The sequence below is a fragment of the Myzus persicae genome, unplaced genomic scaffold (genome assembly GCF_001856785.1).
Source record: "Myzus persicae strain clone G006 unplaced genomic scaffold, MPER_G0061.0, whole genome shotgun sequence".
NCBI lineage: Eukaryota > Metazoa > Arthropoda > Insecta > Hemiptera > Aphididae > Myzus > Myzus persicae.
In genome coordinates, this window is record NW_019103345.1 from 101584 (window position 1) to 116042 (window position 14459).

The 14459-nt window shown below is 27.0% G+C and overlaps 3 protein-coding genes across 3 annotated transcripts in view; 1 reads left to right on the forward strand and 2 right to left on the reverse strand.

Moving 5' to 3' along the window:
* LOC111034332 (E3 ubiquitin-protein ligase RNF19A-like) overlaps nt 1–4939 on the reverse strand; it is a 28541-nt gene extending 23602 nt beyond the window's left edge. The window contains exon 1 of the mRNA XM_022315494.1: nt 4365–4939. Within this exon, the coding sequence (XP_022171186.1) occupies nt 4365–4380 (16 nt within the window). The 5' untranslated portion in view covers nt 4381–4939. The remainder of the gene's footprint in view (nt 1–4364) is intronic.
* A 2312-nt stretch (nt 4940–7251) lies between these two features.
* On the forward strand, nt 7252–10090 carry LOC111034351 (pyrroline-5-carboxylate reductase). The gene is made up of 7 exons (XM_022315527.1): nt 7252–7704; nt 8043–8138; nt 8229–8380; nt 8646–8721; nt 9356–9504; nt 9581–9792; nt 9910–10090. Exons 1-7 carry the CDS (start codon nt 7605–7607, stop codon nt 9974–9976), a joined length of 852 nt encoding a protein of 283 aa, XP_022171219.1. The 5' UTR covers nt 7252–7604; the 3' UTR covers nt 9977–10090.
* Nucleotides 10014–13982, reverse strand: LOC111034350 (pre-mRNA-splicing factor 18). The gene is made up of 4 exons (XM_022315526.1): nt 13724–13982; nt 13499–13619; nt 10846–11018; nt 10014–10788 (listed from the first exon to the last, which is right to left on the reverse strand). Exons 1-4 carry the CDS (start codon nt 13784–13786, stop codon nt 10120–10122), a joined length of 1026 nt encoding a protein of 341 aa, XP_022171218.1. The 5' UTR covers nt 13787–13982; the 3' UTR covers nt 10014–10119.
* Between the last annotated feature and the right edge of the window lie 477 nt (nt 13983–14459).

The window sequence follows — 14459 nt, forward strand, 5'->3', positions numbered from 1 at the left end:
GATTTCAGTTCATGAACACGTGTTCAGGTATGTTCATGTTAATATTTAGTGAACGATACGTAAAGGTCACTCTCTTTTTTTCAATGTAACAATGTTTATACTTTTTAATGAATTTGAATGATTTTTATATCATATTTAAGACATTTAAATGTATTTACAATTTAATAAATATATTATGTATAAATATTGATTAATAATATTATATACCTAATGACATTTTTCTTTTATAAAATTCTGATTATATTTATTAGAATACAAATTCTAAAAATAAAATACGTACAATTCATGTGCACCCTGCCCGACATACAACAACAATAATATTATAATTTTCACTATTTTGCAAAAAGTATTTTAACAATTATTTATAAAAATAAAATAAAAAATGTACATAAACTAATTTGTTTTTTCAAATAATGTGAACATGAACGAATTCAATTTGTTGGTGTTTTGAACACAGGTTGAGAATAAAATAAAAAATAAGTACATAAATGAATAACAATCTTGGTTAATATTTGGTTTTTAAGCTTTTATCAGACATAATGAAAACCATAATATATCTGAACTATACGGAAGAGAAAAATCCAAAGAATTGGTAAATAATCAGGGACTAACAAAAATATAGTTTTATTTTTTTATGTTAAAAAATTTTCTTGGTATTCCTAAATGTAATAGGTTCTGTAATATAGTAGTCATATGAAAATGTAATTTAAAAAAACCTCACGTTTGCTAGCTTAGACTAAATCATAACAGTAAACAAAAATGCGACCATTTTCATACCCACATCATATGAAATAAAATAAAATATTTGATAAATTGGGTGGTAAGAAATTTACTAAATTAAGATACAATATTGAAAACATTGTACACACTAGTATAAAAAAACAATGAATAATCAAATGTTAATTGCAATATAACTGGGATTAAAATACTAATAAAATATCAATAGCTTTATTACACAAACCTCTTTGAATTAAACTTATAATTATTGAAATTTTAACTATTCATTATAAATTAGTAGGGACTTGGATTTCTATGAAGTTGCATATTTATTTCTATTAATCCAATTGAATGCTAAGTATTGCTAACCTAGATACAAATTTGTTTGTTGTTCAACAGAATCAAATAATACCATTTGTATTTGACATATGATTGCAAACTCTAACATAGAATTATATACAAACAATAATTATAATTGATACAACAATCGGTTGTGTGAGTAAAGAATGAAGACATCAATCAGAGAAGAGATTTATAACATAAAGATTGTATATATGTGTATATATTTATAGTTTTATTAATTCGAATAAGTGTATTTTATTTTGTACTTTTCTTGAAAAATATATATTTGTTTCAATAATTTTTAGTTTTAATATAATTGTATACATTTTTTACAATATCAAGTTAAAAATGCATATTTAAAGATTTTTAATGCAATGTTAGCCATTTTTTGTTTACATAGTAATATAAGCAAATAAATATTTCATATTCATCACTAATTATTATACATTTATATATATATACATATATATAACCTACAATAGTAATGCAGTAATACAAATATGTAAAGTAATATAACCATTCAATTTATTATTATTATTACAAATGCCTATAATTTTATTTTGTTTAATATTTGTCAGTAAATCAAAGAAAAAACAAAGTCCATACCATTTTATTATTATTATATTAAGGCATTCAAAAGTATTTAATCCAATAAAAACTCAAAGGAATTTTTTTTATTAACACTTGAGTAAACGACCAACTAGTGATACAAATTTTAGTAATATACCTAATTTAACACTTAATGATATGAAAAAATATGAATGAACTATGAAACCGTACAGATAACCATTTAAAGAAGTTTTACCTCAAGTTTTACTTAGTACTTGTACAGTTGTACATTTGTACCTATATAGCCTTTGAATAGGTCCAGCTCAGGTTCCAGGATTATTAAAATGTATATTACTAAGTTCACAAACTTAAAATAAAAAAAAAATAAAATTATAAAAATAAATACATATTTAATAGACACACAACAAATTAAAGTGTTTCTATGGATTGTTTTTTTTTTTTTTTGCTGTTTTAGTTACCTCATATAAGTAAATACTAAAAATACTCATGAATAAAACAAATTATTCATAATAACCCACAATATATGAATTCAATAGTTTTTATGAATGGAAAATAAAAAAAGGTACTTATATCAAAACATTGAACAACAAGTATCACAACTATTCAAAACTTAAAAATGGGCTACATGAGATATAAAGTAATTTTAGTTTTAACTCAGATGAACAATCTAAAACATTTAAATTTAGGTAATAGGTACTACAAAAAAGTACACCAAGCAAATTTCATGGAAAAACATACTAATCATAGGTGTAAGTAGTGGGGGCTTCGGGGGGCTAAGCCACTCGAACTTTTATTTTAGCCCCCCTATCATAATTTCTATACTCCCACCAACAGTAGCTACACTTATACATTTTAATTTAAAAAAATTGTTTAAGATCTAGGGAAATTATTTTTGTTGTTAAGTATATATTATTATCATTATATGTGATGAGTGATGACCCTGTGTATCCCGTATAATTTCGTTTAGTTTATACTACACAGAAGTTGTCAATAAAGTAAACACAAAAATAATGTCACCAAGAAGAATAGACTGATGATTCTGCTTGTGATTTATTTTTATAACATTAATGTAAAAATGGTGATAAAGACAATTTCTGTGCCGGCCGACCCATTATAGGATTTATCTTGCTAAAAACAAAATCAGATTCTATATATTTTATTACATAATCATTGTCCTTAGATCATCATAAGTACAACGGTTGTGTGCTTGTGTCTAATAATTTGTATACTGGTCAACATTATTGTTATTATTTTAATGAATCAGTTAAATATATTTTCCTTATGTTTTCTGGATTTATTAAATGAATGAAACTGAATTAAAACAAGAAATGTGGGTAGATAATCAATGGTTAGAAAATATTAGCAGAGGAATTAAAAGTTTCTGAAGATTATTATTCAAAAATCTGTTTTACCAAATGTATATAAAATGCTACATTTAACACTTAATGTTCCAACAAGTTCTGCATCTAGAGATAGAACATTTTCAGCAATGCCAGATTGATTCTCTAAGTTATTTATTGTAGCTATTGAAAGAAATTTATCAAATGTTCTAAATAAAGAAGACATTTAAAAAAGATTTGCAAATAATGGCTTAAACAGTATTATTATGTTAGCCATATAAATTGTTGAACTTTCACTGATATTTAAAGAAAATTAAATCAAAAACTTGAATATATTTGTAATTTTATTGACTTATTATAAAAATGCTAGGGTTGAAGTCCGCTCTCCTAACTTTAAGGTCTAGTTATGACTAAGATACCAACAGAAAACTATTATTATACATTTATTACCACTAATGAATTACAAGTATTATGATTTGAATCATGCATTTTTTAAAGGGCATAAAATATCTCATATGTAAGTAATAGGTACCTACATACTAAACTAACAAACACAAAGTCAAAATAATAAATTTTCAATTTCAGATGACTGAACTATAGATTTAGGTTCTATTCCTACTTTATTGACTATTGTTACGGAAAGGCAAAAATACCTATTAGTGAGTGAATTATTATTTTTAATAAAATAATAGCCTAAAGATTATAAAAGAATTAGTTTTTCAAAAGTTACTTAATATAAATTTCAAAGTACAAGATTATTTTATTTCTTAGATATAAAAAAACTAACTAGGCAGTTCCAAAATTTGTTTTATCATCTGACATCAATTTTTAATCAAATTTTTTTTCTAGAGTACATATTCTAGAGTAGATATTCTATCTATATTAGTAATTGTTATTATCAACAAATACATAAAAAACAAGAGGCAACTAGGTATTTCAAACAATTTTATTAACAGTTTTCTCATGATTGGCTTTTATTATAAATATTTTAAATTATTAAAAACTTCATACAGTCATTATCATGAAATAACATTGTCCTAACTAAAAGCATATGCTACATACATTATACATGGTTAGATAAAATGTACAGTGGGTTGGTCCCATTGATATTTTAAATATTTATTAAATGATTTGAAAATTACAGTTATTCATTTATTTAACATTAAATTAACAGTTAGTAACACAAACTGTATAAGAAAAACGCATTTGTAAACTTAATTTTACGTAGGTACCTAGTATGAAAAAAAATTATTTGATATGATTATACATTATGATGTATGGACTGTACAAAAACGTTTAAGACCAGAAAACTAGTATATTTATTTGATATTCAATACAAATGAATATTCAAAACTTCATATCTTATATCATCAAAATGAAAGTAAAAAAACTTACCAGCATTCATTGACATAGATTTCTTTCGGCGTATAGAAATACGTGTGTTTCGCCAGAGGCGCAATAACAGATGCTGCCCACGATCAAGACGATTTTTATAATCATAAGACGAGTGCCGAATTAATAAGGTTAAACAATATCAAAATTTTGTACGAAAAAATTGGAGGTACGGATAATATACTGGAACATTTCAATAAGTAATTTCGGTTCGTTCGGTAAACAGCTATGTATTAAGTGCAAATTCACTTTTCGGCGTAATAATATTTGAAACGTAAAAATAAACACTCAGATAAATCGTTGATGATAAAAATAATAATACCTATCATAATAAAAGGCAAAATAATTTACAATTTAAATATTATTACATATTTATTGTTATGTGTGCGTGTTTATTTTAGTGCGAGTAAATTTGTCTACATTATAAAGTATTTACACAAATTATAACTGCATCTAATAACTCATCTACTCTAAGTGAGATAAACAAGAACTGAGAAGAAAAACAAAACTTTTTTCGACTTTCTAAAAAATAATAATAATAACACGTTTGGTGATAGAGTATAACGGGACTGGGAAGGAGAAATTGGTCACGTCTGGTGTTGTTGGTGAGTATGTCTGGTTCCCTATTGGTCTGCTTTTAACGTCATGGATCTTGGAGAAGTCGACAAGCCCATGGAAAATATATACACTACTTCATAGTACAGTGATAACAATTAAAGTCAAAATAAAGTGACAAGTGATAACGTTAAGCTATTATCACAAAATAGTTTATCCCACTATTGGACTGATTGGACTATTATTTTGCACTGCATAGACTAGAGAGCCTTAATAAAATATACTATCCAGGCATTCCAGGCTCTCTAGTGCAACTACCTGACTAAGGTGTATTTGAATGATTAAATAAATTAGATTTGAATCCACCTTGGTTAGTAGTATTAGTCATTACTCTATGAATTATCTTAACCCTTTTTCAAAATCTTACTGTATTGTAATATTGAAATTTGAATGTTCAAACCTCGAACCTAGATCTCAGTTCAAGGAATGATAATTATTAGATAATTATTTTAATCGTGGTTCATTTATTTAGTTATGGCTTCGTGGTAAGGAGGTATGTCAGCGGATATCTATACATGTAAATAACACAGACCTCTATATAATACTAGATAGCGAACTCCCGCTATCAGTTGAAGCCTGTTAATTAATTGGCATCTTATGATATTTTATATGGTAAGTATTAATTATGTTGCATTGTAATTTATTATTTCTAAATCTGTTGTTTGAAAAAAATAAAAAAATATTTTAAATTTATCATTTTATTTTACCATTAAAAACAATGTTATTCCTTAATCCTTATACATGTTGTATAATGAACGCACAGATATATAGAATTAATACGTATATTATTATAATAGTTATATAAATATCAGAATGAATGTAATCTTTTGCCGACTGAAAACATGACGGCCGTTTAATCAGCTTGCTGCAGCAGCTGACTTCATAGTTTGCAACGGTTATCATAATATGGAGTACCTTATCTAGTTTTCTTTGATTTTATCATAGATAATAATAAAGATATATTATTTAGATACACGTCATATGATCTAAGGTTTAGATATAGATTTATTATCTATGGATTTTATAGAAATCTATAATATTGTTAACAAGCGATTGCTCTTTGATTAAAGTTATACGGTCATATCTTTTAAGACCGTGGTGATGAATCTTATCTATTCTGTGGTTATACCTATTATAAATTATATTTATTTATTATATTCCGTGTGTTCCTAAATTCATCAGATCGGTCAGCCGCTGGAAGGGAGGTAATCAAGCCGATTGACTTATCAGCAATCTGCTATTTTATGGATGGTCTGAAATGAAACTCGATGGATTTGATAACAATATGCAAAAGTTAAGGGACACGGTAGTAGCATGTATGCTTCATACTTGTTCGATGTAACTGGCATCAACGACATTTTAAACAAGTGATTTTGTAAGCGATGTTTTGTTTTTTCACTCTGCCATCTCATCACGTCTGTTCATTCGAATTTTTTTTTTTGGAGTTGATCTGCTACTAGCACTACTCACCCTGGAATATCTGGATCAACTTCCATTTTTGCTTTTTAAAAAATTTAAACAAAAAAAAATGTCTAAATTGTAATATTTAAAGACAGTCACAGAAACTCAGAAAAGCGTATATAACATTGTAATTAAGAACCAAACCAATAAAAAAGATTACAGTCAATAGATTAATTAATATAAGACGACAAATAATTTTCAAGGTATAAAATCTATTTTTGGAATTAATGGTATAAATCGTATTTTTTTATTCGATAGTAAACATATCTTATCGTATATCGTACACAATCATGAAATAACCGTATGCGTGCGAAATTTATCGTATGGACGGCAACTCTGCTGTAACGCAATTTGCTGTGACCGCACCACCCAACCCCGCCAGTCAAGCATATTGCATGCTCTGTCGACTGTCAATGAGTGCACCATATTCTTCTATACGGTTCTGTACAATGGCAATTATAGACCTTCAACTACAACTTAGTCTATGCGAGCAATGAATGTATGGAAACCTTAACAATATAGAGGGCGCTTTTTGATTACTCGGTTACTCGTACGCACGGTAATGCGGGGACTGGGGAGGTAGGGTTAGATAAATAGATGAACAGATTATTCTATTTTTTAGTAAAGACAGCCTACATCACTGCTTGATGTTGTTACGCAGCCAGGATGCAGCTGTTGTTGTACACAGTTCTCGTCTAGCGGTAAAACTTTACCGTATAAGGTCTATGATACAATCAATACATTAGTGTTCGTATAATAAACTACTAGAGCGCAGCACTGTGCTAGATCCGGATTTTTTCCATAATAAAAACGCCATTCAATTGTGCCTTACCAGACCTATTATTTCACTAATCCCCTAATCCTCATTCCTCTGACGGTCCGATGTCAACTCCTACTATTATATTTAGAAATCCATTGGTTTTAAATTTACACTGAACATTTTTTATCATAATGTAATATAATTTAATTTTATATCTTAATTCGTGATCATTATTCGTTGTTCACTGATTTGTAACCTGTCCTAGTCAGTACTCAGTAGTCGCTCAGTTCTCAGTAGAGCACCTTATACAATATCATTATACATTTTATACTTTCAAGTATAGACTAGTTTGTACTGGTAGTAATATCTTAAATTTTTTAAAACCTTCAAATATTTTTTCTCAAAAAATGTCCAAGTCCAACTATGATCCTCATAAAATATATGAAATCGGTTTCATAGGATCTGGAAATATGGCTCAAGCCATTGGACTTGCTTTTATCAAGAAAGGTAAATTTACTGAATATTTTTAGTTAGTAATTAGTAAAATATTTGTTTGAATGAAAATTATTAACTAGGTACAAATAAATAATTATGAAATACATCACCAATTGGTGTTTCATTTTGTTGCCTAACTATTCAATTTTTGTATAGGTATATTTCTTTTTTTATGATTTTGTTTTGTTTGTGATGTATACTATCTATACCTATTGGTACATTTTATTTTTCACTGGATCAAAATAAGCTGGTATATTTACATAGAAAAATTGCCTATTTGTTTTACTCACCGTGTCATATATTAAAAATAAAAATAATGTATTGACTTCTTTTAATTAATTTTTTTTAAGGTATATGTAAAGCAGAAAACTTAATTGTATCATCACCTTCAGAAAATAATAAAAAAGTATGGAGAGATATTGGTGCAGCTGTAACAACTGATAATAGTAGGTTTATAGCAACAGCACTAAATACTTAATGTATAATGTTTAGATGACATTAATTGAAATTTGGGTCTTTATCCATTTATTTTTCAGATGCTGTTTTTTGTAATACTAAAATTGTATTTTTAGCAACGAAACCCCAATATTTCCCTAAGGTCGTATCTGAATTATTTACAACAACTTTTGGTTCCTTAAATATTTTAATATCGATTATGGTTGGAATACCATTAAATATATTACAAAAGGTAAGGAATTGAAATTAAAATTTGAATTAATAAAACTATTAAGTACTTCAGTCTAAAGTATCTTATCGAATGTTATTTATATTTTAAAAAGTTGATTTTTTATAAACATTAATAGATTTTTATGTTTTTATTAAATAAATACATTAAAATAAGCTGTTCATTTGATTGATTTTGCATTTCATTGATGAACTCTAATCTGATAAATAAAATATGTACCAACTTATTTTAATTTTGTCAACCATTAGTGTAATCAATTTTTTTTCAGGCATTCAATGTACAACCTAGCGTTTTATTCAAAGTTATGCCAAATACACCTAGTTTAATCGGAGAAGGATTTTCAGGTTTGTTTAAATCAATATTTTACAAATTGAGAGGTTTGCAGCATATTTAAGCCATGTTGAATACTTGTTCTATTGTTTGTAGTAGCCAATGCTAGTACATTGTTTTGAAACATTGGCTCAGAACATGTACTTCAGGTTGTAATGTCAAACTACGAACAAATTACTACTTATGATGAATATCAAATTTTTATAGAACACACATAGACCCCCATATTGGCGTATCGAAACTGTAGTGTTTTTATCTTCATTATGTTCATATTATTTACAGATGGTTTATGGGTATTTAAGCTATGTGACACCCATCCTCCACATGTCAGTCCCATACTTCCAAGTAGGGATTTAATTGGAGTGGATTTTGAATTTTTTATTTGAGAAAATTGAGTACTGATAAAAAATCATTTTTTTTGTAATTGAAAATAGTATTGCTATGTATAGAAAAATAATTTAGTGTCATTAAAGTTATTTGAACTGTCATTTTAAATTTAGTAAGCCACCATTGCAACTTGAAGGTTAGATCAATGTCACAATAAAATTAAACTAAGTTTGAAGCACAAATTAGTATAATTAAACATTAAATTGATTGATTTACAATATCATAGTTAGTAATTAATCAATTATTTTTATTTTATTTTAGTAATTTCTCATCTAGATGCTAGTTTGGAGGAAATTGCCATAACTTTGCCAAAAGTTAAATTGTTAATGAGTGCTGTAGGTGATGTAGAAGTTATACCAGAATCATTAATGAATGCAGCTGGAGCAATTTCCGGTTCAGGTCCTGCTTATGTAAGCATTGCAAATTAAAATATATGATTAATTATTGTTTATCAATAAATTATGCAGATTAAATTTAATTGTTTAGGCATTTCTTATAATTGAAGCATTGGCTGATGGTGGTGTAAAACAAGGCATTCCACGTGACATAGCAGTACGTTTAGCAGCTAGTGCTATGGCTGGAGGAAGTCGTATGGTTTTAGAAACAGGAAAACATACTGGCCAACTAAAGGATATGGTAACATCTGCAGGGGGATCAACGATTGCAGCCTTACATGCGTTAGAAAAGGGAGGAGTTAGGTAAATATAATAATTTTTTTTAATTTTTCTTAATTATATTTAAATATAATATTATTTTGAAATCCAGCTGATTATTTGTTGAAAATGAACAATTATTATTTTTAATGTTCCATATAGATCTGCCATGATCGATGCAGTTGAAGCAGCTACCAATAGATCAAAGGAAATGGGAGAAAAAAAATAATATATAATTTTCTACAATTAATAAAGTAATTGTAATAGTTAAAATTAAATTGTTTTTTTACTTAACAGTTTATACATCATCTAAAGTCTTAATAATATGATACAGTATGAATAATATTTCTATGTTTTAATAGTAATAATATTTTATGTATCTGGAGCATATTCAACACATCTAGATGGGTCAGTTGGGAAAAATTGTTGACATTTAGTCATTAAACGTTTCAAGGCCTGAATGTATTTCCTTTGTGTTTCATCATTTAGTACATGTGCTACATTTTTTGAGAAAATCTTTTCTCGACCCGTACGAGCATGAATACCAACCATAGTAACTCCAATAGGCCAGGGAGCGTTACCAATAGCCATTTCCAAGTATGCATCACTAGCTCTTAAATAATCTTTCTCCAACATGTGTTTTGTAATAAGTGTAAGACTATCTAAAATGTCATCAGGTAAACTGCTGTTTTTTAGTTTTCGTAATAATGGTTTCAAGTAAATTTGGGTTTGATTGTAAGTAGCTAAAGCTAACTTTCCTTTTGTACTAGCTTTTTCTTTAACAGATCTAGCGTTAAGTTGAACCTCCCACATTTTCAATAACAATTGTAAAAGCTGTAGAATAATTTCCATATCTTGGGATCGATCACGCCTTCTTCCTAAAATACCAGCTTTAGACTGAATGGTTTCATAAGTTGCCATTGCTTCTTCCATGCTTTCCAACTCTGTGTATGTTTTTTCAGGAGCCTTATTTGTCATCAACTTATCTAAATAGTCTTGATCGACTTTTTCTAATGCTTCTTGAAAATCATTTCTGAAACCCTAAGCACAACATATTTTGTGTTAAAATTCAGAAATAATCAGAAATTGAAGAAATACCTTATTTGACTCTGGTTCAGCAAGTTCACTTCGACGCAGTCTTTTAAAAGAATCAAGTTCTGATTCTCCAAACAGTGTAATAGGTTCACCACGATCTCTCAACCTACGAATTACTTCTTTCCTTGACAAAGTATGTTTCTCAGATGTAGAACTACTACTTTCATCACCGCTACCTAAATTTGTTAAACAATTGTTAAGTTTTTTTTATAAGCATTTGAAGTTAAAATTTTGCACATTATTATATAGTTGAAAATGTGTCCAATGTTCAATTTTTATGGTTAAGTTTTAAAAACTTAATACTAAGTTCCTCATAAGTAGTTCATAGTGAGTCTAAAACAAAAAATTCAAATTCAAATATCTTAAAAATATGGCAATGTATTTTAGACATTTTGATTTCAAATTTAGACAAAATTAATGAAGTACCTATTCACAATTCACACCATTCTATGATAAGTTTGTGATTGCTCAAAAGTTAATAACAATAATAATATATGATATAAGTATTAAACATGTATTAAACTATTTCAATAATTCAATATTAATAATATAATAATCGCAATGTTTAGGGCAAAAACTTATTCAACCTACATAAATTACTAATAGTAAAATAAATTATTACAATAGCCATAAAAATATACTTATAGTAATTTAGGATGTCTTTGCTTAGAATTGTTTTCATATACAATGATATATCATTGAATTCAAAATTAAACATAAACATTTAGACTAAATGACGAGGTATAAACAGAGTGATAATAGGTTATGTTAATGTAGGCATTTCACTTTTTTATTTTATTGAAACCAGAAATTTAATTTTAAATCCATTAATGCAGTACTACAGAATTTTTTTAATAATAATGATGTTCTGATAATTATTTTTGAAAAACAAATTTATACCAAGACAACTTATTTTAGACAATTTCATCCTCAAATTTTTAAATAGATTCTAATAAATAATAAACATATAACACAAAACTATGATGCAACAAATTATTTTATAATAATAATTACATACAAAAGAATATGTCTTAAGGAAAGTATTAACTATAATATTATAAGTGATTAACAAAATTGTATGGTAACAGTTGAAAATGTGATCTACAAATTTCAGTCGACCTACTGATAAAATTATATTGATCAACGCAATATTGACTATTGATCACTTATTAAGTCATATTATGAGAGATGAAGAAACATGTGTTCAATATTAAGAATAATAAGGGTTAATATTGGCCGATAATACGATGACAAACATAAAGGTGAAGAACGGTATTTTATATAATAGCAAACTTGTAGAATGTCTAAGTAGTAAAAAACAAAACTGTGATGGCACCATGAAAAAGGTTGTAACATCAAATGTACAAAACAAGATTGCCAGACTTATTAATTAATTTGTATTTAACATTTATGATGTAGGTCGCGTATTGTTCGGTAATTAAGAGCAAAGGTTGAGTATTAGGACAAAAATTTGAGTGTGGATCCCTTATTAATGATTTGTGCACAATATTATTAGGAATAATCAGTGTCAGTCTGGCCTACCCAGCAGCCTGGCATTTGCTGGGGGCCCTTGAATATTTTTAATTGACTGGTTCCAATCAATTTATAAACATTGAGCGTAGTGATGCTTTGTGAGTTTAGGTGAATTGCTTTTTACCCACCTATTAAAAGCAGTGTTAGGATGAGTTCCTTAAACAGTGTTTGAGCAAGTATGATAAAAGATAAAAGATAAAGTTGTAAAGACTAAGTTAAAATATTATATTGTATATTTATCAACCTATACACTCAAGTATGTCATGATTAATGTTTGTCTAAATTTAACCTGTACACCTCAATAATGAATATTTAGGTACCTAATAACTATGACTTTTTATATTTTAATAATTTTCTTTGTTGTTTGAACATTTATTGTTCTGAAAAAGAAATTTAAAAATGAAGATATCTTCAGCAGAAGTCTCTATTTCGTATTTACTAAAACTATTGAAATTAAAGTAAGTTACACATAAATAATAAATATTATCTTTAGTTTTTTACTAACTTATACAAATTATTCTTAAAATCTTAATTATGAAGTTTAATAAAGAAGTATTAAAATAATGTTCAAAAAATACTTATCCAACAATTTATTTTTATTTATTATTATATTTAAGAACAAAGAAATTAATGACACTACAGATGGTACTAAAATGTAAAGCCAAAAAAAAGAAAAGTTTCTGTATTTTCAAGAACAATGATACTGTAATACTATATGTAATAATTTTAAAAACCGGGAAAAATACCTGAAGAATGGAATTACGAGCTGTTAAATTCATATAACATTTTAAATAGCGTGTAATTAATAATGTCAAATTAATATATTAACATTACAGAATACAGATTGCAAAAATGTATGTATTGAAGATTCAAAACTATGTTGACTATTATTATACTTCTTATTAGATTCATAACAAAAAAATATTTATTTTTAATTCATGACTTAACTAGTGGGTGACCAGCGAGTAAATCAAAGCATGTAATAGACACTTAAATTTCATTTCTTTGAATTACCTATATTAATCATCATTGGCTCAGCCCCCTTCCACCAAATAAATCTGTGCATGCCTATGATTTCAGATATATTCATTCACATTTAAGTAAACATAAGAATTTAACTAACCTGTTGATTGTTTTTCAACTGGATTTTCAAGGCCTTCAATTTTTACAGTACTTTTTTTCAAGTATTCTTCTCGTTCTTTGTTTATTAAATCGGATCTTTTAAAGAATTTTCTATTTGGATTCTACAAAACATAATTATAAATATCTAAATATTACAAACTTTTTTTCAAAGCTTTAGTACAAAAATATAGATGGTTGGTAGATACACTGGTACAATATTACTTACAAGCAAATTAGCATCTTCTAATTGTTTTCTTTTTTTTTCTATTTCAGCTTTTAAAAGGTCCATAGTAGTATAGGAATTTAATTCAATATTACTTTGTAACACATCGGCTGGAAACTAAGTGAGAACTGAGAACTAAGAACAAAAATAGAAATCAAGTTTTTACTATTCTGTGTATTGTGTATGAAAAATGATGAACAAATTACAACTGTGCCTGCAGTGATTCGTTTATATCACAAATATCTTAATTCGTTGTTTATATTCACTGAGATAGATAAGTATATTCTTACCTTTATCAGTGTTTATTCTGTGTTTATGCCAATGGCCCAATTTGTGATAAGGTGATAAATTGACTTTTTTTATAAGGATTTAAAGTTCAAATTTTTAGAATATTTATCAAATTGAAAATTGAAGATGATTTTGTAGTTAAAAATTCAAAAAATTTCCAATTTTTATAGCCAAGAATTGAAAAATTAACGCAAGGTTCCACTTAAGCAGTTTTTTCCTTAACTAAAAAATCTAAAAGATACATACAGTTATTTGTACATACATTTTAAGTTCAAATTTGGACAAAATTAAATATTAATTTTTTTTTTTTATTACACAGAATAAAAACGTTTGTCATTTTGTTGTAATTTGGTTCCAAAACTGCTAAATTGTACATAAGTATATTCAATATTTTTTTACCATCACTGATAATCGATAGTTTAAGAATAATATTAATTAAACTTACCGGCTA